This window comes from Balaenoptera ricei, chromosome 14, assembly GCF_028023285.1.
Source record: "Balaenoptera ricei isolate mBalRic1 chromosome 14, mBalRic1.hap2, whole genome shotgun sequence".
NCBI classification, from domain to species: domain Eukaryota; kingdom Metazoa; phylum Chordata; class Mammalia; order Artiodactyla; family Balaenopteridae; genus Balaenoptera; species Balaenoptera ricei.
The window spans coordinates 18126748-18151056 of NC_082652.1; the positions used below are offsets into that span (position 1 = coordinate 18126748).

Here is a 24309-nt window from a genome sequence, read left to right on the forward strand (position 1 = left end):
CGGTCCGGCCCCAGTTAATAGTTTACTGACGTGCTATAAATAGGCACCAGGCATTGCTTCCGAAGAGTAGAAAGACCGGCCAGCCAGCCGGGCCTGGAAGGAGAGGTGTTCGGGGGCTGAGAATGGGGTTCCCACCAACAGGTCTGTCATCGCCACCCTGCACAGGTGCCCCAGACCCCTCGACAAGGAGTCTTCCCCAGTGCCTGATTCTAAGAGCATTCACCTGGGGACATCTTGGCCAAAAGGTCCCTCTGGCCAACACTCCCACACCCAGTCACTGATGGACATGGAGAAGCCTTGAAGACCACCCCCCGGCCACCCCCCATCCCCAGGGAAAAGGGCCCACGTGTTTCACATTCTCAGCCTACACCATGGACACCCGCCAGCTTTCTCCCGGGTGCTCTGCCTACTGCGTGTGGCGGCTCCCCTGGCAACATGCCCCGTTTCCGCAGACCCACGGGCCTCAAGGATGAGGAAGGCGCACACGGACTCCAGAGGGTGCCGAGATTCTCTGGAAGCCTGCCCAAAATTTGGGGGTCTGGGTGGCTGCAGGAAAGAAAGAAATGGAATTCCCAGATGGTTCACACTCAGGATGGACCAGAAAATGGACTAACCACCTCCAGCCAACCTTAAGAGGAAAAGCAGTGAGATAGTGTATTTAAGGGCTGGGTTAGAATCCTGGTTCTTATGGGCTCTCCGACCTTGGGCAAGTCACTTCACTTGCTCTGTGCTTCAGTTTACTCATCTGTAAAATGGGATAATAAATAGGACCTACCCCTACCTCTGAGGTAGGGGTAGGTCCTATTTATTAAGGATTTTTTTAAGATCAAATATGTTAATGGATATAAAGCACTTAGCACAACGTCTAGAACATGATAGAACTTTCTGGACACGCTCTATCCCTGTATTGTCCAATATGTTATCACTAGCCACGTGGGGCTATTGAGCACTTGAAACGTGCCTAGTGCCGTTGAGGAACAGTATTTTAAATGTAATTTTACTTGATTTAAATGTAAATAGGCACACGTGACTAGTAGCCCACATTGGACAGTGAAGGTCTGGAATATAGTAGGTGCCCAATAAATGCTCATTATGATTATTATTAGAGATTGATATTATTATTAGAGGACTCAATGGGTTAGAGAGTAGGAGACACCATTTCATTTCTGAGCACATGGAGGTCGGGAAATTGTACTGTATTCATCTTTGTATCCCAGCATCTTTCAGGGTGTTTTGTTTTTTTTTTAACTCTATGAAAGGTTTATTTAAAACCATATTAAAGGACACCAACTGTATTAGTGTATTTGGGTTGTGGATCCTTTACAGGTCCTGAGGATAATGGAGGATACCCTCTCCATACAGCAAGTACAAAGTGTTTGTACAATTTCAGGGTTTTGCACACCCCAGAGTAAAAATCTCTGATCCAGCAGATACCTGCGCACAGCAGGTCCCCAGGCAGCATTTGGGATCACAGCCAGGCACAGACCATCAGAGTGGCCACTTCTACTGTTAGGGGCTGAGCTCCAAATGCAGGACCCTCAGGCTGTGAAGGCGGATGTCTGTAGTTTGTTGGCCTAGTTACCATCTCCCTGTCTGGTCATTTCACCTTGACTCTCCTCTGGGTCCCCTCCTTTACTCTCACAGGGCTGACTCCACACTTCACCCCTCCAGGCTTGACCAATCAGAGCAATCCATCCCACAGCCATTGGCGCAAGAGGAGAACATGACCCAGGCTGGTCGGATGAGATCTAATCCTAAGACTTCTGCTAGAACCATGGGGAAGGAGAAGCTCTGTTTGTCTTGATGTCAAACTGGCATATTGTTTCCTGAGAGCGGCTGGGCAACACTCTACCTCCCCATAGAGAGAAAGCATAAAGCTTAACACAGACAAAAGCAGCACAGAGAGATGGAGAGAGATGGTCCTGATAACATCACTGGAACCCCTGGATACAGCTGTACATAAAACTGGATCACTACAAACTTCCCAAACCCTTGAACCAATAGATCCATTTCTTAGCCTCTCTTTCCCTTTCTGCTTTATATTTATATATTTATTTATTGTTTTAACTGGTTTTTTTTAGCAAGTTATTATCCAACTTGAATTGGATGGGGCTGGCTAAAATACCCTGCTCTGCTGCTTTGCAGCTGTGTGACCTTACTTGGTCTGGTTTCTTAACCTCTCTGAGCTTCAATCTCCTCTTCAGTAAACAGGAGTCGCTATCTGTACCTACTCTATAGGAAGATTGCTTTGTGGATTAAATGAGACAGAGTAAAGCACTTAGAGTAGCGTTTAATAAATGGCAGTAGTAAAACTGTCTTTATTTCTTAAAAAAAAAAAAGAACAAAAAAAAGAAATGATAGCTGCTCTAATTCTAACTTTCTATTTCAACATAATTCACTAAATAACAATAATTAGAGGAGCATCCATTCAATGCCCCAAGTATCGCCAAGTCCCTTGATCTCTTGGGGCTTCAGTTATCCGATTTTTGTATGGGGTCTACTGCAATAGAACCTGTTACTGTCCTTTACAAATGCCCAGAATCTGAGTTCCTTCAAGATTTTGTAAAGAAAAAGCACAAAAAAACTATTCATCTCCTATCTTCTTGTACTACTAAAAGAAAGAAAAATACGCTGCCCCCCACTGGAGTTCAGCCCTCCCAGCTGCCTCACCCGGGGGCTCACAGCAGCTAAGCGGCAGGGCCAGCAGGCTCACGAGGGTTTCTGACCTCCTGAGGCTGAGGGATTACCTCCGCAGGGGCCGATGAGCAGTCAGACACAGAGGGAACCTCCAGCTGCCCACCCAAGGATGGCAATGCCATCAGTCAAGACTCAGCCTTGCAGACTCCTACTCAAGGGCTCAGTCCCGCTGGATCCCCTTCCTAGGCTACAGCACTGCTCCTGTGGCCCTGGCACAGCCCAGCCCGAGGCTTACCCAAGGAGAGCAAGATCCCATGCTGAGGGCATCTGCAAGTTCAACATGACCAGAAAGGGCAGCAAAATGTCCTTCTGCAAACGAGTTCCATCTCACTCTTAACTGGGTGAGCCAAGCACTGTGCCTGGTCCCTCCACAAATACTGTCGAACCCCCGTGTTACAGCATAAACGAGTGGTAGATGATGCCCTGGCCATCTGATACACAAAGAAACTCAAGCCAGAGAGATTCTCACAGCTCCTAAATGCCAGGGCTGCAACCTGAACTCAAGGCTGTCTGGTTCCAAAGCTTGGCCTTATCCCTAACTCCACACTCTCAGCATAGCTTATAACCACATTGGTTTTGGCTCCAGAGTGCAGAGCAGGGTTCTGGAGCCAGACCCCCAAGCTGTACCACTTACAGTCTCCACGACCGCAGGGGTGTTACTTGCCATCTCTGTGCCTCAATATCCTTCTCTGTTAGGGAGAACATTTTATCCACTTCACAGGGCACTGAGATACTTAAATGAAGTCATTCATATAAAATGCTCAGTAAATGCTGTTTAAAAAAACTTGATCCCATTAGAATGGCTTTAGTCGAGCCCTTGTTTTCCTTGAGTGAAGGCTCCCCAAAAGTCTTATCAGCTACTGAGTATAATAAATCTTAAATACAGACTTGGCAAATTCAGAGTAGAGAAAACACAGGAGAGACCCGGCTCTTGGAAAGAGATGCCGGTCAAATTAGATGGCTCGATGTCCTTAGAATCCCTGAGCCGTCCGACCTTGCCCACTTAGAAAGCAGGAGGACGAGACAGGGAGAAGGGACCCGCTAGGAGGCCACAGGTTGTTAGGGGCAGAGTTGGGACAAGGACTCAGGTGTCCTCACCTCCCATCCTGGGGTCTGCAGCCAACAACTGTGGGCCCAACTGGGTGACAGAAATGCACTTTCCCACCTGCCAACCAGCAGCAAAAGCTACCACCCTCTCGCAGAGCCCCTCAGGAGGTTACTGCAGGCGGGACCCAGCCAGACTTCACGGGAGACATAGCTAAGCAGGAAAGCCAGAGTCCCTCCTGCCACCCCCATCACATCGAACCCAAGCCCACCACTATCCAAAGCTCCCGGAAGCCGCATTGCCAGAGATACAAAAAAAGCATCAAACCAGACTATGTGCGGATATAGCTGCATTATTCATGACAACTTCTGCCGTTTTAAGCTCGAAAACACGACACACACCAACTGATTTGAGTCAACCCTGCAAGCATCAGAGAGCCCCAAAATATCCCACCCAGTATTCCTGCTTTTGTTCATTCGATCAGCAAGCGTTTTTGGAACCTCCGCTTGGCCCAGCAGAGGAGCGTGGGGCTGTGATTTCCAGCCCAAGAATGGAAAGCTCGGAAAGGACTAGATAGAAGTTTCCTCTCTTGCCTGATGACTTTGTATCCTCATTTGTCCCCTCCACGTATTGCCCGCCTGCAGCCACACGTAGGTGAACTCACACTCCCCACATGCTCAAAATCCCCCCACGGCTCCCATCTCACTCAGAGTAAAAGCCAAAGCTTCCGAGGGCCACAGGCCCTGCACGATGGGCCTCCTGTTCCTTCTCTGACCTCATCTCCTCCTCCTTCATTCTTTTTCCCTTTGCTCCAGCCTCGCCAGCCTCCTCGCTATTCACTGTTCCCCACTCAAGGGCTTTGTATATGCTGTTCCCTCTGTCAGTAACACCCTTCCCGCAGATGTCCGCCAAGCAGACAATGTCACCCTGTCAGAAGGGCCATCCCAGAGTGCCCCCTCTGGAGCGCCCTTCTCACCACTCTCCACCACCTTCCCTGCTTTATTTTCCTCATAGCTCCCGTCACCATATTTATTGTGTTATCTATCTGTCCCCCAACTAGACTGTAAGCTTCACAAGAGCACGTGAGCAGGGATGTTGCTTTGTTCACTTCTCAATCTGCAGTTCCTACAACAGTGCCTGGCACCTAGTAGATGCTCAATAAATATTTGTGGAAAGAAGGAAAGAAGAGAGGAAGTTTTCTTCTAAGAGCTGGCAGAAAGGGTCTGTCCTGGCCCCTGCTGCCAAATGAAACTTCCTGCAGTACAACTCCAAGCAAGACCTCCCCTGTTCCTAAATCTTCTAGAGCTCCCCACTATCTGATGGAGCAAAGGCTGCCGCCTGGCATCCACAGCCCTGCACAAGCTGGGGCTAATGGACCTTTCCTGACTCATCTCCTTCCCCCACACACATCTGACCCCGAAGCCTGCTTCCGGGGACTCTGCTGTAGCTTGTAGCTCCCTACCTCTGCCCTCCGTGAATCAGGGGCCACGAGGCCACCCTTCAGATCCTGACAATGTGGGATCTGAATCCTGGCTTCTCCACGGGCTGGCTGTGCAACCTTAAAGCGAGCTGCTTACCGTCTCTGTGCCTCCAGGTCCTCTTCTATAAAGTGAAGGAGATGGTTATTCTCCCTCTTAGGGTTGTCTTTCAGAGTAAAGGAGGTGGCATGTGGGGACCAATCAGCAAAGTAGTGCTGTTCTGAGCTGGCTACTTCCTTGTGCTGGGGGCTGTCCCGGGCTTTGTGGGATGTTGAGCAGCATCCCTGGCCTCTTCCCACTAGATGCCAGTAGCACCCCCAGCTATGACAACCAAAAACGTCTCCAGATGTTGCCAAATGTCCCCTGGGGTAGGGTTGCCAGATTTAGCAATATATACTCATCCTAAAAAATTGCTTGTTGCTTATCTGAAATTCGAATTTAACTGTGTGACCTGTATGTTACCTGGCAATCCTACCTGGGTGGTAAAATTGTGCCCCCTCCTTCACTAAGAGCCACCGGGTTAGACTGACACCACCACAGGGTCCTAGTACTAACATCAGTTGTTTCCCTCTTGATTTCCTCCAACCTTCTCAACACGTCCCACCCACCTCCCCTCTCATGATCCCCGACTCAGGAGCTGGGAGGCTGAGTCCCCATACAAGCCCAGCTCAGCCACTGTGATGATGGCTCCCCAGGACAGCCCTCACACCAGTTCCAGTGTGCAGAGCTACACGCAGCTTCCTCTCTAGCATCCACCTCATGCCCCTGCCTCTTTCCCAGGGTCTCTCCTCCGGGCCACAAGCCCCTGCCTTCTCCCCTCCAATTAAGAGGCCTCCCAGGCCCAGCCCGGAGGCAGGAAAACAAGGCAGTTAGTCACTCTGCTTCCGTTATCAACTCGTGTCACGTGGCTGGCTCCTTTAGTGGCAGTCGTCATGGCAACGGGAAGCCAGTCCCTGAGGCTCTGGGAACCAAAACAAAATTAAGGGGTGGAGGCGGGGAGGGAAAAGGAGGGGACAGCTAATGGAGCCAGGAAGGAGCTAGGACAGAGCTGGTTGGATTTAACTGGTGGAAATTATGCTGAGGCCACGCTGTCCCCAGCCTTCCCTGGGTGGCGCTGGGGAGACAGAAAAAAAAAAGATTCCTGTCCTGGAGAAGCTCAGACTAACATGGTGGGTGTTTTCACATGGTTTATCCTGATAGGTGAGTAATTTTCACCCCCATTATGAATAAACTGAAACCCAGATACGTGTGAAGGTAAAGACAGATGCTTGTCCAAGTTGTACAATTGATAAGCAATGAGTTTCGGCTCCACCCTCTTCTTTCCATATTCCTCATGTCCTCCCCACTCCTTTCCTCTTGCTTTTAGGATTGGACCACATGCTCTGCCCCCTCTGCATGTGGCGCCACTCGCCTTTCTCTCTGCACTCCAGCCACTTCCTAATCCTTCCATTCCTTGTCTGTAGTGCTCCCTCCAGCCACAAAGTCTTTGCATGTGCAGTTCCCTCTGCCAGGAATGATTTTCCTCTGTCTCTTGCTACCTCATACCTTCACCTAAAAAGCCTACTTATCCTTCACACATCTTCTTAAACATCACTTCCTCCGGGAAGCCCTCCTGAGCCACCTGCATGCAGTTATATGTTCTTGTGATGCCAAGTGCTTCTACTTCAGACCTCAGTGCACAGCCTGCAATCATCCTTTTCATTACATTCGGATGTCTGTCAGGGTCTGTCCACCGTACTGGAATGTCAGCCCCCAGAGGGCAGGGCCAATCTTGTTCACTGTGGGATCCACAGAGACCAGCTGAGTCAGCACTAGATGGAACTTCCAGCCCCACAGGCTCTACTAGCCTTTGTAGCTTCAGTGGCTCAGACAAAGTTTGCAGACCTGCCTGGCTTATCTACAGAAACTGACTGTTAAGCCGCCCCTTCCAGAAAGAAGGATGGGAGGGGCCCCTGGGCAAGGCTGTGACAGGCAGGGATGTGGTTCTGAACCCAGAGGGTGGAGAGAAGGAAGACCTCAATCAATTCCCAGTTTTCTAAGCAAAGAGCTCCCTTTCACCATTCCATTGGAGATGCTCTCCAAAGAGGTAGGCAGAGGAAGGAAAGGAGAGAGGGGATCTGCTTTGGGGGGCATGGATTTGTCACCATGCCCTTGGGGGCACCCATGCTGAACAGGGGGCTCACAGACAGAAGACTGTCCCCCTTCACTGGTTCTGTGCCCTTGAAACATCGCTTACTCTCTCTGGGCCAGTTTTCTCATCTGTACAATGGAAATTATACCACCCACACATGCTGAGATTGTAGCACTGTGTAGATGTGGATGGGCATGTTTGTGATTTAGGGGGTAAGAGCCTGGCTCTGACACCAGACAGGCCTGGGGGATAAGTCCCTTCTGGGCTGTGTGTTCTTGAGGAATTCACTCCTCTTCTCTGAGCCTCAGTTTCCTTGTCTGAAAATGGGAACAACCTCACTCACTTCATAAAATTACTGTGCACACAGGATATGGCACAGAGTAGACCCCAGTAAGTGGAAGCACTAATTACTAAAACGATGTGCCCCCACGAAATGCAAATTTAGAAACAGCCATCAACTTGCAACTAAAAGTCTTGCCTTCTGATTGCAGATCGGGGTCAATGGGCACCCGAGGTCCTTTGCCGAAACGTGCAAGGTTCTGCCTCTGCACCCCGCCCCCCCTGGCCCCCACCCAGGCATCAAGCAGGATGCCAAGAAGTCCCTCTGACCAGGAGATGGCCTCGACCTCGAGCCAGGCAGAAAGCTCATCCCAAGCCCCAAACTCAGCTGCTCCCAGGAGAGAGAATGCAGCCCCAGACCGCTGGCCGCCAGGGGGGAAGTCCCCCACAGCCTGGCCAATAACCCAAACTAGACTGACATGGATGGGACCTCCAGGGACACTGAACCAACGCTTCCTCCTCCAGATATGGACACTGAGTCCCTAGAGGGGAAGGAACTCGTCTAGGGCATCGAGGGAGCTGGTAGCAGAGCTGGGTTCAGGGCCCCAGCTGGAGACCTGCCCAGAGCCGGGAAGCACTCCCTCCAAGATGTTCACAAGCTCTTCTGCCTGTAGGTCCCCTCCCCCAACCCCTCGTTGAACCAGTCAAGCATTTCCTTAAAAACACAGCCACTCCAGGTGAAAAGATCTGGGAGCACATATTACACCTAGGTTTAATTAAACAATGAACAAAAAAATTGCAGGTTTTTAACCTGAAGGGTTTTGTGGGGGAGGTCTATACACACTTTCCCCCAAAACAATCAGAATATGTAGGTTCTGATGGAAAGAGGGTCTAGACAGAGCTTTCTTCAGGTCCCCACAGGGGTCTCTAAGAGGCCTGAGCTGAAAAGTTCTGGGCCTTTCTGAGGGATTCCATGTAGCCTGTATGTCTCCTTATTCAGAAACGCTAGAATGTGCAGTCAGCCTGGAGCTGATTCTTTTAGCAACAATGGGACATGCCACACACAGAGACATACGCACAGACACACGCCGACGCTCCCCAAATGGGGAGGGGCAGCAACAGGTTCCAGCCTCCAGGCTGCCCTTGGTGGTATCTGCCACCGTGCGGGGAGGGGCTTCCTGGTGGACAGCACTGTGACCAGATACTGGCACCCTCAACATACACAGAGGCACAGGATCAGGTCAGCCCCCAAGGTCTGCGGCCATTCCTGGTCTAGGGCTGAGCACTCAGGATGCAGATGTGAGGCAGGCTCAGCAGCAATGGGGTCCCACGTGGAGGGATGCGGGGTGACATGAGGAGGGCGATGCACACACACACACACACACGGTCACAGCCTCACTCATTCACACACAGACTCATGCATCCCATGTCCCATGCACACACACAGTCACAACCTCACTCATTCACAGAGATTCCCACATCACACAGATACACATCATAATCACAAAAACAGATAAACACACAGACACACGGATGCATGTACACATAGAGATACTTAGATATTTCCAGGCAAATGCACACATGTTCTCAGATACACATACTCACAGCTACATGTCCTCACCCACACAGACATGTGCATGCACATACACACACAAAAAAACACACGCAGTCCAGGTATCTAAATGCTTCCCCAGGCACCCATCACTATAGATTCTCCCGCTCTCCAAGAAGTCATGAACTATTAACTCTAAAGGCTAGACTGGGCTCCCGTCTAACCCCAGGGAGAGTGAAGGGGCAGAGGGGCAGCTGAACCCTGACTAATTCTCACCCTCACTCGAGGGTGGGGTGGGGGTGGGGGTCAGGGGGCCCTGCCTGCCAGGGGAGCATGCGCACATGCCTCAAATGGAGTAACCCACTGACCTGGGACTCTCAGGGAGGGCTCCTGGGGGTGGCTCCAAGGACTGAGAATTTCGGGGAGGGGGTAGGTGGGGGGCTTTATTTCCCCGTAGGGACTTTCTCCCCTTTCCCGAAGTCTGGCGCTCCTGCTGCAGCCCCATCCGGCCCGCCCCCGACAACATGCCCTGTCAGCCCCCCTCAGGTGCTTTTCTCACCTTGGCGAGACCCACCACCCTGCTCTTCCACAAGAAGGGCTCCTACTCAGACACATCCAGGTGTGCCGCCACCTGGAGGGCCCTCACGCAGCAGTCGCCCCTGCACACAGCACAAAAACACCCAGGGCCCCCCACCAATAATCCCACCCCCAAGCTCACCCGCTTCTAGCCCCGTGGGGTCAGCACCCACGCAGGGTAGCTCCACACCCCAGGAGGCCACCGCTCCTTTGCAGACGCTTTCGGGGTGGCTGCGGTGGCTCCCTGCCCTGGGGGTGGCGCCCCCGCCCCCGCCCGGCACTTACCTCCTTCTTGACGGTGCGCAGCAACCTCTGCCGGGTCTCCGCCTCTGTGGGGTGACACGGGGGAACTGCCGGTCAGCCGAGGGCTGGGGGCCGCGGCTCGGGGCTGCCCTCCCGCCGCCCCAGCGCCCCGCGTCCCCTTACCCGCCAGCCCCGAAGCCATGGCTGCGCGCGCTGCGATCCGAGTGCGGCCGGCGGTGGTGGCTCCTAGGGGCTTCTCCCGGCTGCTGCGGCCGCGGCGGGGCGGGGCGAGCGCCGAGCGACGGTCAAGGCGCCAGACGTCAGGCCCGGCCGCGGCTGCCCCACCCTCCGGAGAGCCACGCTGGGCCGCCCAGGCCCTCGCTGAGGCTCCGAGCGGCCCGACACACACGCTCACCCCCGCGCATCCCGCGCATCCCGCGCCTGGACCTCCCTCCAGAGGGACCGCCCCCCACCCCGCCCCGCTCCATGCCCACCCGCCTTCTATGGGGCCGGGAAGGACAGCATCATTTATTCAGTGTCTGCTGTGTGCCAGGCTCGGAAGTGGCGGGAGACGATGGGGCTACTATCGACACTCTACTAGCTTCGGTTTTCTCATCTTTAAAGTGGGTATAATATGATCACCTCATGGGAATAATATGAGACTTAAATGAAGTACTGAATGTAAAGCGCTTAACACACACCTAGGAAAAAAAGGCCAGCAACCATAAAAGATAGCTGTGCTGCTACTATTACTGTTGTTATTATTATTATTATTATTATTATTATTATTATTATTATTATTATTACAGGCATACCTCGTTTTATTCTGCTTTGCTTTTTTTTTTTCATTTTAAAAACTTTACCATGGACATTTTCAAACATATATAAAAGTAGAGAGAATAGCATAATAAACCAGATTTACCCATCCCCAGTTATTAATATACAGCCAATCTTTTCTTTTTTATACCTCATTTGTGTCCTACCCCCTGACACCATTATCATTTCATCTATAAATATTTCAGTATGTATCTCTGAAATATAAGAACTCTTTTTGTTTACAACAAAACCCAATCTCGTTATCAGACCTAAAAAATTAACACTAAATTCTTAATAACAACAAATATCCCGTCAGTGTTCACATTTTCCCAATCAACTTATAGATTTCAGTCTATTTTCAGCTTAAGTATTGCTTGTGTCTTATACCCTTTATTGCACTCTGCAGATATTGTGGGTTTTGTTTTGTTTTTTTACAAATGGAAAGTTTGTGGCAACCCTGAATTTAGCAAGTGTATCGGTGCTATTTTCCCGATAGCATTCATTGGCTTTGTGTCTCTGTCACATTTTGGTAATTCTCACAATATTTCAAACCCTCCACCTGCAAAAAGATTGACTCCTCAATGAAGGCTTGGATGACAGCATTTTTTAGCAATAAAGTATTTTGAAATTAAGGTATGTCCATTTTTTTTAGACATAATGCTATTGCACACTTAATGGACTGCAGTACAGTGTAAACATAACTTTTATAAGCATTGGGAAACTGAAACATTTGTGTGACTTGCTTTATTTCGCTATTCATGCTTTTTTTGTGATGATCTGGAACTGAACCCGCTATATCTTTGAGGTATGTGGTATTATTAAGAATCTTCCAAGGCACACTGGTTCTCCATCCAGGAGATGCCAGGCCTTGAGGGGCTCCCTCCCCCACATGCAGGTCATTGGGAGAGTGGGGTCCTGGCAGGACCCCAATAGGGGCACCTGTCAGCCAGGATCTCCAGGGCTGGGCAGGCAATGAGCTCTTTGGGACCAAGGTTTTTCCCACCAAGTTCCTGACTGCATCCACCCAGGATGCATCTCAGATCTATACTTATTGAGCGCCTACTATGTGCCAGGTTACTGTCCTGGGGATACTGAAGTGAGCAAGACAGACAAAATGCCTCACTTTGTGGGGCTTAGGGAATAGACAACAAAATAAATAAGCAGATGATATAGTATGATGGAAGCTTCTGGAGAAAAATTAAGTAGGCAAAGCAGAGAGAGAGGGCCCAGACGGGTGGGTTTTGTATTTTGAAGTGGGGTAGCTGAGAGAGGCCCCACTGAAGAGGTGTCATTTGAGCAAAGGCAAAGGAGTAGGCTGTGGGGATTTCTGGAGGAAGAGCATTCCAGGCAAAGGGAACAACAGCAAGTGCAAAGACCCTGAGGTAGGAGTGCGCCCACTGAGTGTGATGACAAGCTGAGAGGCCAGTGGGGCTGGAGTGGCACAAACAAGGAGCACAATGGTGGGCCAAGGTCCTGTAAGGCCTTGAAGTCCACTTTAGGATTTGCATCCTGCCCCAGAGGGCCCCCCACTATTCAGTTTTCCTTTCAGAAGGACTGAGGACAGCTCAGAGTGTGCCCTCTCCCTGCAGCCATGGATCCAGAGTCCCCTCTTTTCCATTTGTCAGTGTCAGGGGCCTTTGACCATAAGCCACAGGTGCTGACTTTGGCTAACTTAGCAAAAGGGAATAGACTGGAAGGGTAATGGGCATTCCCAGAGTCCAAGGGAGGCTGGAAGACTCAGAAATGGGATGAAACCAAGGCAGCTCTGGAAGGCCAGAAAGAGACTCTTGGGAATAGTCGTCTGACAAAGACTGTATGTTTTAGAGCACCACCACTCAGGTGAGAGGAGCTCCATCTATTTAAGGCCCTGTTCCAGAGAGGGAGCATCTGATTGGTCTGGCCTGGGTCACACAGCCTGCTCCTTCTGTGGGAGGGGAGTCTCAATCACACTCCCCCCACCCCACTATCTCCAGTGCAGGTGCCCAGAGTATGAGAAACAGTTGCCTTTTGGCAAAAGAAAAAAAAAAAAGGTAACACGCCAAGTGAACAGCAGTCAGAATTCTGACCTCAGGGCTCAAGAGATTGATCCAGTGGTTCTATCCTTGACTGTGCCCCTAGGATAATTGGGGTACTTTAGAAAAGTAGGATGCCCAGGCCCCACTGTGGGGAGCCATTTCTCAAAACCCATGTTTTTCCTTCTGCCAAGCACTAGGCATGGATAGGTGACCTGTGATGGTCCCTCCTTGAAAACCTGGAGCTTTTCATCCAAAAAGAAGGACTTGATGAAGCTTGCTTTAATAGCAACAGGAAGATGGGCATCTATGGGACCTGGATTTGCTCAGGTTTCTGAACCAGGAGCTTGGCTCTCTCCACTGAAGTTAGACCGCTCACCACTAGGGGCGCCATCACCTAAGATCAGCTTGCAAAGATCCCAAAGCCCTCCTCAAGGTCTGAGAATTCCACCATCTGACTCACGGCTACCCAGGCTTTGCCTCATACCTGTGCTGCTGACCATTGGTGCAGCTGCGGGAACCAGTGAGAAAGGCCTGTTTCTCCTGCAGTGTCTCTTTAGCGCCCTCTACTGAGAAAACTCAGCATCGTGCTCAGTATAAAAGACAATTTTTTCTTTTTTAAATAAATTTATTTATTTATTTTTTATGGCTGTGTTGGGTCTTCGTTTCTGTGCGAGGGCTTTCTCTAGTTGTGGCAAGCGGGGGCCACTCTTCATCGCGGTGCGCGGGCCTCTCTTGTTGCGGAGCACAGGCTCCAGACGTGCAGGCTCAGTAGTTGTGGCTCACGGGCCCAGGTGCTCCGCGGCATGTGGGATCTTCCCAGACCAGGGCTCGAACCCGAAAAGACAATCTTAATGCAGTCTTGATTATTATGGAGGAGCCTCCCTTGGACTCGGGGAATGCCCGTTTTTCTTCCAATTTATTGCCTTCTGCTTAAGTTAGCCAAAGTCAGCTTCTGTGGCTTATGGCCAAAGACCCCTGAACACTTCCATTCACTATGGAAGAAAGAATTTGGAGTTGAAAAGCAAAACACTGATTACTGGCACAACGGCATGACCCTATTGTGAAGTCACTGACCTAGAGTTTTCTCTTACTTGCAGTTGAAAACACCTTGCTGATAAAATTATTCTATGTAATGTGTTCATCTGTTTCCATGAACATTTGTAAAAAAAAGTGACCTGCTTTTTCACTTAAAAATGAACATCTCTCTATGTCAATAAATATACATCTAGATCATTCCAGGCACATGGAAGAGCAGGTGCAAAGCCCCTGGAGTGGGAATGAGCATGCCTAGACAAAGAAGAGAATGGATGTGGTGGAGACTGTAACACAGTGAGTACTTAAGGCTCCTCCAGTCCGTAACTCCCTAAAAAAACCCAGGAGAGTCTTGATTTCCTTCTTACCTTCTCATCCCACATTCTATCCATCAGCAAGCCTTTTTAATTTACTGTGGTAACAGTCACATAACATTCACCATTCTAACCATTTTAAAGTGGACAATTCAGTGGCATTTAGTACATTCACAGTGTGATGAAGCCATCACCACTCTCTAGTTCCAGAACACTTCTTCATCTCAAAAGGAAACCCTGTACCCATTAAGCAGTCACTCCACATTTCCCCCTTCCCCCAACCTTTGGCAACCACTAATCTGCTTTTTGTACCTATCAGTTTGCCTGTTCTGGAGATTTCATGTAAGTTAAATGACCCAGTAGGTAGCCTTGTGTCCAACTTCTTTGACATACCATATTTTTGAGATTCATCTATGTTGTAGCATGTATCAGTACTTCATTCCTTTTTATGGCTTAAGAATTTCCATTTTATGGACATACCACATTTTGTTTCTCCATTCATTAGTGCATGGACATTTGGATTGTTTCCACCTTTTGGCTGTTGTGAATAATGCTGCTATGGATAGTGCTGTATACTTCGGTGTACAAGATTTTATGTGGACAAATATTTTTATTTAACTTGGAGTGTAATTGCTGGGTGCTGTAGACTGAGTGTTGATGTTCCCCTCAAATTTATATGTTGACACCTAATCCCCAGTGTGACAGTATTTGGAGGTAGGACCTTTTGAAGGTGATTAGGTCAGGGGGATGGAACCCTCATGAATGAGATTAGTGCCCTTATAAGAGACCCCAGAGAGCTCTTTGGCCCCTTCCACCACGTGAAGACACAGCAAGAAGATAGCCATCTATGAATCAGGAAGTGGGCTCTCACCAGACACTGAATTTGTCAGTGCCTCGATCTTGGACTTTCTGGTCTTCAGAACTGTGAGAAATAAATTTCTGTTGTTTACAAGCCACCTAGTCTATGGTATTTTGTTATAACAGTCCAAACTGACTAAGACATGGGTCACATGGTCATTCTATGCTTAACGTTTTGAGGAACCTCCATATTCTTTTCCATAGTGACTGTACCATTTTGTATTCCTACCAGCAACGTACAAGGATTTCAATTTTTTCACATCCTTGCCAAAACTTATTTTCATTTTTAAAAATTATAGTCATCCTAGTGGGTGTGAAGTGGTATCTGATTGTGATTTTGATTTGCATTTCCCTAATGACTAATGGTGTTGAACATCTTTTCATATGCTTGTGAGCCATTTGTATAACTTCTTTGGAGAAGTTTTATTCTAGTCTTTTGCTCATTTTAAATTGAATTGTCTTTTTGTTGGTGAGCTGTATGAATTCTTTATGTATTCTGGATACTAGACTCTTATTACATATATGGCTTGCAAATATTTTCTTCCATTCTGTGGGCTATCTTTTCTCTTTCTTGATAGCAGCCTATTGAGATAGTGCAAAAAAAGTTTTAAATTTTTATAAAGTCCAATTTATGTATTTTTTCTTTTGTTGCTTGTGATTAAAAAAAAATTTTTTTTGTCCACTCCACAGGGCATGTGGGATTTTAGTTCCCCAACCAGGGATCGAACCTGTGCCCCCATCATTGGAAGCATGGAGTCTTAACCACTGGACCACCAGGGAAGTCCCTGTTGCTTGTGATTTTGATGCCATATCTAAGAAACCATATCCAAAACCAAGGTTATGCCTATTTGCCCCTATGTTTTCTTCTAAGAGTTTTATAGGTACAGCTCTTATATTTAAGTCTCCAATCCATTTTGAGTTAAGTTTTATATATGGTGTGAGGTAAGGGTCCAACTTCATTTGCATGTGGATATCCAGTTGTCCCAGTACCCTTTTTTCAAGAAACTATTGTTACTAAAAATAAAGCTACCATATGATCCAGCAATCCCACTCCTGGACATATATCCAGAGAAAACCATAGTTCAAAAAGAAATATGCAGCCCAGTGTTCACTGCAGCACTATTTACAATAGCCAGGACATGGAAGCAACCTAAATGTCCATCAACAGAGGAATGGATAAAGAAGATGTGGTACATATATACAATGGAATATTACTCAGCCATAAAAACAAACGAAATAATGCCATTTGCAGCAACATGGATGGACCTAGAGATTGTCATACTGAGTGAAGTAAGTCAGACAAAGAAGACAAATATCGTATGATATCACTTATATGTGGAATTTAAAAAAATGGTACAAATGAACTTATTTACAAAACAGAAATAGAGTTACAAATGTAGAAAACAATCTTATGGTTAGCAGTGGGGAGTGTGGGGGGAGGGATAAATTGGGAGATTGGGCTTGACGTATACACACTACTATATATAAAATAGATAAGTAATAAGGACCTACTGTATAGCACAGGGAACTGTACTCAATACTATGTAATGACCTATATGGGAAAAGAATCTAAAAAGGAGTGGATATATGTATATGTATAACTGATTCACTGTGCTGTACAGCAGAAAGTAACACAACATTGTAAATCAACTATACTCCAATTAAAAAAAAAAAGAAACTATTGTTTCTCCATTGAATGGTCTTGGCAGCCTCTTGAAAACCAGTTGATCATAGATGTATGGTATCCTTTCTGGGCCCCCAATTTTATTCAGCTGATCTATATAACTATCCTTATTCCAGCACCTCAGTTTTGATAACTGTAAGGAAGTGTGAATCTACCAATTTTGTTCTTTTTAAAGATTGTTTTGACTATTTGGGGACTCTTGATATTCCATATGAATTTTTGGATCAGTTTTTTCATTTCTGCAAAAATGGTGTTGGGATTTTCCCTAAGGATTGTACTAATCTGTAGACAGTTTGGGGGAGTATTGCCAAAGTTTATAAAGTGGTTTCACAGTCATCACTTGATCCTCATATTGTCCTTACGAGGTAAAGGTTACAATCAGTGTTTCCCATTCTACACACAAGGAAACTGAGGTCAATGAGATGGAGTAACAAAGCCCAAGGTCTGGCTGTTAGGAGGTGACAGATCCAGGGCATGAAAAGCAGAAGGAATAACACATGCAGGGTTCAGAGGTGACAGCCAGTATGATACATTTGAGGAATTACACGTTGGTCAGTAAGTTGAATACTGGGGTATCGAAAGTGGGGTGGCTGAGAAAGCTCTGGGGTCCACTCAGGGAGGCAGCACCACATACTGGTTAAGACCACAGTCTCTGGTCAGACATACACAAGACTGAATTTCAACTCAGCTACTTGCCAGCTATGTGACCTTGATCATGTCCCTTAACCTTCCTGAACTTCAGTTTCCTCATTTATAAGATGGGGGCAATAACGATCAATATAAGCTTGTTGTGAGAATGAAATGGATGCCAACTGCTATATTCCTGGCATACAGAAAATGCTCAAGAAATAATAGTCTCTAGGGACTTCCCTGGTGGCGTAGTGGTTAAGAATCCACCTGCCAATGCAGGGGACATCGGTTCAAGCCCTGGTCTAAGAAGATCCCACATGCCGCGGAGCAACTAAGCCCATGCGCCACAACTTCTGAGCCTGTGCTCTAGAGCCCAAGAGCCACAACTACTGAGCCCTCGTGCCACAACTACTGAGCCTGCGCTCTAGAGCCCATGAGCCACAACTACTGAGCCCTCGTGCCACAACTACTGAAGCTCACATGCCTAGAGCCTGTGCTCCGCAACAAGAGAAGCCACTGCAATGAGAAGCCCACACACCGCCACGAAGAGTAGCCCCAGCTCGCCGCAACTAGAGAAAGCCCACACTCAGCAACAAAGACCCAACACAGCCAAAAATAAATAAATAAATTTATTAAAAAACCCGTCTCCAGTCTCCAAACTTCAAAATCTGATTGGCTTAGCCTAGCCAATGAACTGACTCTATCCTGGGTCAGGTGGCCCTATCTGCTCCAATCAGCTGTAGCCAGAGGGCTGAAGTTATTTGGTGTGAACATTGCTACTGAAGCAGAACGAAGAGTATGTGGCTCAGGAGTGTGCCTATGAGTGAGGCCTAGAGAAGGTGGGAGAGAAAAGTGTTCCAGATGGTCTCTGAGGGCTCCAGGATGTCCTGGTTCCTGTGCCACAGGCATTGCCTTCTGAACATCATTCCTTATCCTCTAAGCGTCATTTTTCTCATCTATAAAATGGGAGAGGTGTTAATTCTACTTGTCTATCTATCTCCCAGTGCACCTGTGAAGATAAGAATCAAATGACATCGTGTTTATGGAGACTCTTGGTATACATGCCATGTAAGTACATATGATCGCTAATTTACCGAAGTGATAAAATTATGTCATTGAGCTGCTAAAGCAGATCTCAGTCAAGGCTCTTGGGACAGGAAAGACACTCACTCTGAGTCACTTAAATTGATGGAAGATATGCGGGGCGGATTTGACAGAAAAAAAGGACAAGCCGAATAGCATCTCTGGCTGTGTGAAGGTTATTGATTTTCTCTTGCTGTGTGTGGCTCCGTTCTCTTTGCCGATGAGTCTTTCTCCCTTTACTGATGTATGGGAAGGAGACTTACTTTGAATTGTGTGCTCTTTCCAGCAGTACGTTTTGGGTTTTTTTTGGCTGCACCACGTGGCATGTGGGATCTTAGTTCCCCAACCAGGGATTGAACCCGTGCCTGTGCCCCCTGCATTGAGAGCATGGAGTCTTAATCACTGGACCACCAAGGAAGTCCCTCCAGCAGTGTGCTTTTTAAAAAATTATTATGAACATATGTTACCTTTTCACAAAATAGAAAATAATAATGATAATAATAAAGATGATGGGGTAGGGTCTCAGTAGGAATTGCAAGTACCAGCCTGTTTTGTGAATCTTGCCTCCTTGTGAATCAGCTACTTCTCCAGGAAGCCTTAGTTTCTTCTTTTGGAGTGTGGCATTAGAAACCAAGATCTGGGCACGAGGTATCTTCTGCTTGCCCTCATTCTGCCTCCTTCTCTTCACACTCCCTTCAAGGTCTTGGGTTTCCAGTTTCCTGGAGGAATGCACAAATGAGAGATAAATTTGTGTTAGAAACGAAGACAGAGGGCTTCCCTGGTGGTGCAGTGGTTAAGAATCTGCCTGCCAATGCAGGAGACACGGGTTCGAGCCCTCGTCCGGGAAGATCCCACATGCTGCGGAGCAACTAAGCCCGTGCGCCAAAACTACAGAGCCTGTGCTCTACAGCCCGCGAATCACAACTACTGAAGCCTGCATGACACAGCTACTGAAGCCCGAGCACCTAGAGCCCGTGCTCCACAACAAGAGAAAGCATTGCAATGAGAAGCCTGCGCACCGCAACAAAGAGTAGCCCCCGCACTCCACAACTAGAGAAAGCCTGTGCACAGCAACAAAGACCCAACGCAGCCAAAAATAAATTAATTAATTAATTAATTTTTAAAAATTATAAAAGAAACGAAGACAGAGCAGAAGCAAGGTCCAGGATACAGGAACCCAAGCTCTGGCTGCTTCTCAAGCAAACTGTTCTTTCAGGTCGGCTTTTGCTTCCTAGACTCCGGAAGTGTGGATCCTGAACCAGAGGAAAGTGAGCTGGGTGATGGCCTGACAGTTCTGTGTCCAAAAGAGCCTGGGCAGGTGATGAGGGGACCCTAATGACAAGGCTGCTCCTCACTGTGCCCTCGGCAGAAGCAGGACCACCGGTAGCAAAGGCCAGAGCCTACATCTCAGCATAGCTTTGCCTTTGGTGTCACCGGGCTCCCTACTTGCAACAAGAGGGCTCTGCCTTGGAGCACCTCCAGGTTCTGACTTAAGGCAGGGGCAATCGTGCCTGCAAACACAGGGTTATTCTTAGTGCCGGGTCCTGTGGTCACTATGGAGGTGTTTTGGTGAGGGGGGCCCCAGGTGTTCAGGCCACGCTTCCCCCATAACAGCTTGTAGTTCTCAGGGACCCATTCACTTCTGCTGTAATGCTGAGTGCTGCAAAGGGGCAGCTCATATCTGGGGCAGATCTGCAAAAAAAAACCAACAAACAAACAAACAAACAAAAAACAAAAGAAGAACCATCACATGAACAATAATCTGCTCACCAGGGAACCACAGCACTGACACTTGGGTGCACCTCCTTCATGGCTTATTTTTAGGTGAGCCCCCTGCCCATTATCCCATAGGAAATAGGGAGTTCTTAAGAATTCCTGGGCTGGAAGAGTTCTCTCAACAACTTAATTTTGAAGCTCAAAAGACAATCTGGGGAAGCTACGTGGGCCTTAAAAGATCAAGTTACAACACAGGAGCACCTCAATACATCAGGCAAATGCTAACAGCCATAAAAGGGGAAATCGACAGCAACACAATCATAGTAGGGGACTTTTAACATCCCACTTTCACCAATGGACAGATCATCCAAAATGAAAATACATAAGGAAACACAAGCTTTAAATGATACATTAAACAAGATGGACTTAATTGACATTTACAGGACATTCCATCCAAAAACAACAGAATACACTTTCTTCTCAAGTGCTCATGGAACATTCTCCAGGATAGATCATATCTTGGGTCACAAATCAAGCCTTGGTAAATTTAAGAAAATTGAAATCATATCAAGTATCTTTTCCGACCACAACGCTATGAGACTAGATATCAATAACAGGAAAAAATCTGTAAAAAATACAAACACATGGAAGCTAAATAATACACTACTTAATAACCAAGAGATAACTGAAGAAATCAAAGAGGATATCAAAAAATACCTAGAAACAAATGACAATGAAAACACGATGACCCAAAACCTACAGGATGCAGCAAAAGCAGTTCTAAGAGGGAAGTTTGTAGCAATACAATCCTACCTCAAGAAACAAAAAACATCTCAAATAAACAACCTAACCTTACACCTAAAGCAATTAGAGAAAGAAGAACAAAAAACCCCCAAAGTTAGCAGACGGAAAGAAATCATAAAGATCAGATCAGAAATAAATGAAAAGGAAATGAAGGAAACAATAGCAAAGATCAATAAAACTAAAAGCTGGTTCTTTGAGAAGATAAACAAAATTGATAAACCATTAGCCAGACTCATCAAGAAAAAAAGGGAGAAGACTCAAATCAATAGAATTAGAAATGAAAAAGGAGAAGTAACCTCGGACACTGCAGAAATACAAAGGATCATGAGAGATTACTACAAGCAACTGTATGCCAATAAGATGGACAACCTGGAAGAAATGGACAAATTCTTAGAAAAGCACAACCTTCTGAGACTGAACCAGGACGAAATAGAAAATATAAACAGACCAATCACAAGCACTGAAATTGAGACTGTGATTAAAAATCTCCAACAAACAAAAGCCCAGGACCAAATGGCTTCACAGGTGAATTCTATCAAACATTTAGAGAAGAGCTAACACCTATCCTTCTCAAAGCCCTGTTAGGACTAGCAGGGCCTGAGTTAGGAGTAGTGTCAGGGCCTTAGTTAGCAGTAGTGTCAAGGCCTTAGTTAGGGACAGTGTCAGGGCCTTAGTTACGACTAGCGTCAGAGCCTATGTTAGGAATCGTGTCAGGGGCTGAGTTAGGAGTAGTGTCAGGGCCTTAGTTAGGGACAGTGTCAGGGCCTGAGTTAGGAGCAGTGTCAAGGCTTTAGTTAGGGTCAGTGTCATGGCCAGAGTTAGGTGTACTGTCAGGGCCTTAGATAGGGACAGTATCAGGTCCTGAGTTAGTAGTAGTGTCAAGGCCTTACTTACGGACAGTGTCAGGGCCTTAGTTAGGAGTAGCATCAGAGCCTTTGTTAGTTATCGTGTCAGGGCCTATGTTAGGAGTAGTGTCAGGTCCTTAGTTAGGGACAGTGTCAGGGCCTGAGATAGGATTAGTGCCATGGCCTGAGTTAGCAGTAGTGTCAGGCCTTAGTTAGGATTAGCATCAGAGCCTTTGTTAGGAGCAGCCTTGTCTCGTCCTGATCTTAGAGGAAATGGTTTCAGTTTTTCACCATTGAGAACGATGTTGGCTGTGGGTTTGTCATATATGGCCTTTATTATGTCGAGGTAAGTTCACTCTGTGCCTACTTTCTGGAGGGTTTTTTTATTATAAATGGGTGTTGAATTTTGTCAAAAGCTTTTTCTGCATCTCAATAGGTAATCAATATTATCTCAATAGAGATAATCATATGGTTTTTCTCCTTCAATTTGTTAATATGGTTTATCACATTGATTGATTTGCGTATATTGAAGAATCCTTGCATTCCTAGGATAAACCCCACTTGATCATGATGTATGATCCTTTTAATGTGCTGTTGGATTCTGTTTGCTAGTATTTGTTGAGGAGTTTTGCATCTATGCTCATCAGTGATATTGGCCTTTAGTTTTCTTTCTTTGTGACATCTTTGTCTGGTTTTGGTATCAGGGTGATGGTGGCCTCGTAGAATGAGTTTGGGAGTGTTCCTCCCTCTACTATATTTTGGAACATAGAGAATAGACTTGAGGACATGGGGCAGGGGAAGGGTAAGCTGGGATGAAGTGAGAGAGTGGCATGGACATATATACACTACCAAATGTAAAATAGATAGCTAGTGGGAAGCAGCCACATAGCACAGGGAGATCAGCTCAGTGCTTTGTGACCACCTAGAGGGGTGGGATAGGGAAGGCGGGAGGGAGGCGCAAGAGGGAGGAGATATGGGGATATATGTATATGTATAGCTGATTCACTTTGTTATAAAGCAGAAACTAACACACCATTGTAAAGCAATTATACTCCAATAAAGATGTTTAAAAAAAAAAAAAGGATCCAGTTAATGTGATTTTTGGAGGCTTAAAGGGGTGACCCTGTGAAATCAGGAAAACAAATGGTAAGGAAATTAAACTCAAATTGAGCAATTATTCCTAGGAAGATGGCCTTACACTTGCACATATGGGTGGTGGTGTACAAAAGTGGTTTTACTGTCATTTAGAAGAAGAATCCCACAGTGATATTGAGGAGGCCACAACTATCCACCTACAGGATGAATTTTTTTAAATGTCTTAATGCCACATGAATGCCTTGCTGTGGTTTGTCACAAACTCCTGATTCAAAAAGGCCTGTTTTTCTTTCCACATAGATGGAAAACAATCTGAAAAAAACATATATATGTATGTATAACTGAATCACTTTGCTGTACACCTGAAACTAACCCAACACTGTAAATGAAATATAATTTTTTTTAAAAGGTAAAAAATAAATATACATAAAAAATGCTAATAACCTATAATGAAAACCTATAGTTTTCTGTTATCCTGATTTCTTGTGAAACTGGTCAGAAATTTGTATATTCCTTCAATATGTTAGGGTTTACTCCTCTTCTTAACTTGATTATCAAATAATCCAAGAGCCTAATCATTGATTCTGTTTGAAATTTATCTCTTCCTCTGCATAAATTATTGCTTTGGGTATGATACAAAAAATTTTTTGTTATATTTCTCATTGTTTGGTGCATTTATAAATATATGTGCCACATTACTGATTGTATTCCACTTGGACTGGGTGACCAACAGAATTGTTGTACACACTTGAATTTCCTAACTGAACACCATAGCTTGTTCATTAAGGGAAATGGTCCCTGATCTTGCATAGTTGGGGCCTGAAAATTGCAGGGGAATATGTATTGGATAGGAAAAATTTTTTTTTCTGGCTGTGCTACGTGGCTTGCAAAATCTTAGTTCCCAGACGAGGGATTGAACCTGTGCCCTCAGCAGTGAAAGCGCGGAGTCCTAACCACTGGAGCACCAGGGAATTCCTGGAAATTTTTAATTCTGGTTATTAAGGACGCAAAAAACCACCACACATCCACTGTCTCCATCATTTCATAAAAGAAAAACCGGGACTTCCCTGGTGGCGCAGTGGTTAAGAATTCACCTGCCAATGCAGGGGACACGGGTTCGAGCCCTGGTCTGGGAAGATCCCACATGCCGCGGAGCAACTAAGCCCGTGTGCCACAACTAATGAGCCTGAGCTCTAGAGCCCGCGAACCACAACTACTGAGCCCGTGTGCCACAACTACTGAAGCCCGCACGCCTAGAGCCCGTGCTCCACAACAAGAGAAGCCACCGTGATGAGAAGCCCCCGCACCGCAACGAAGAGTAGCCCCCAGCTCTCCACAACTATAGAAAGCCCACGGGCAGCAACGAAGACCCAACGCAGCCAAAAATAATAAATAAATTAAAAAATGAAAAGAAAA

At 46.8% G+C, this 24309-nt stretch overlaps 1 protein-coding gene across 7 annotated transcripts in view; it reads right to left on the reverse strand.

The window, feature by feature from the left end:
* SGSM1 (small G protein signaling modulator 1) overlaps positions 1 to 19149 on the reverse strand; it is a 95144-nt gene extending 75995 nt beyond the window's left edge. For 3 of the 7 annotated variants that reach the window (XM_059895192.1, XM_059895195.1, XM_059895191.1), the window contains exons 1-2: positions 10185 to 10256; positions 10044 to 10087 (exon numbers count right to left, since the gene is read on the reverse strand). In XM_059895192.1, the coding sequence (XP_059751175.1) occupies positions 10044 to 10087; positions 10185 to 10203 (63 nt within the window). In that variant the 5' untranslated portion in view covers positions 10204 to 10256. Of the gene's footprint in view, positions 1 to 5319; positions 5442 to 10043; positions 10088 to 10184; positions 10257 to 18975 lie in introns of those variants that run through there. The other 4 variants (XM_059895198.1, XM_059895193.1, XM_059895196.1 and 1 more) reach the window with 4 other exon arrangements.
* Positions 19150 to 24309: the final 5160 nt, after the last annotated feature.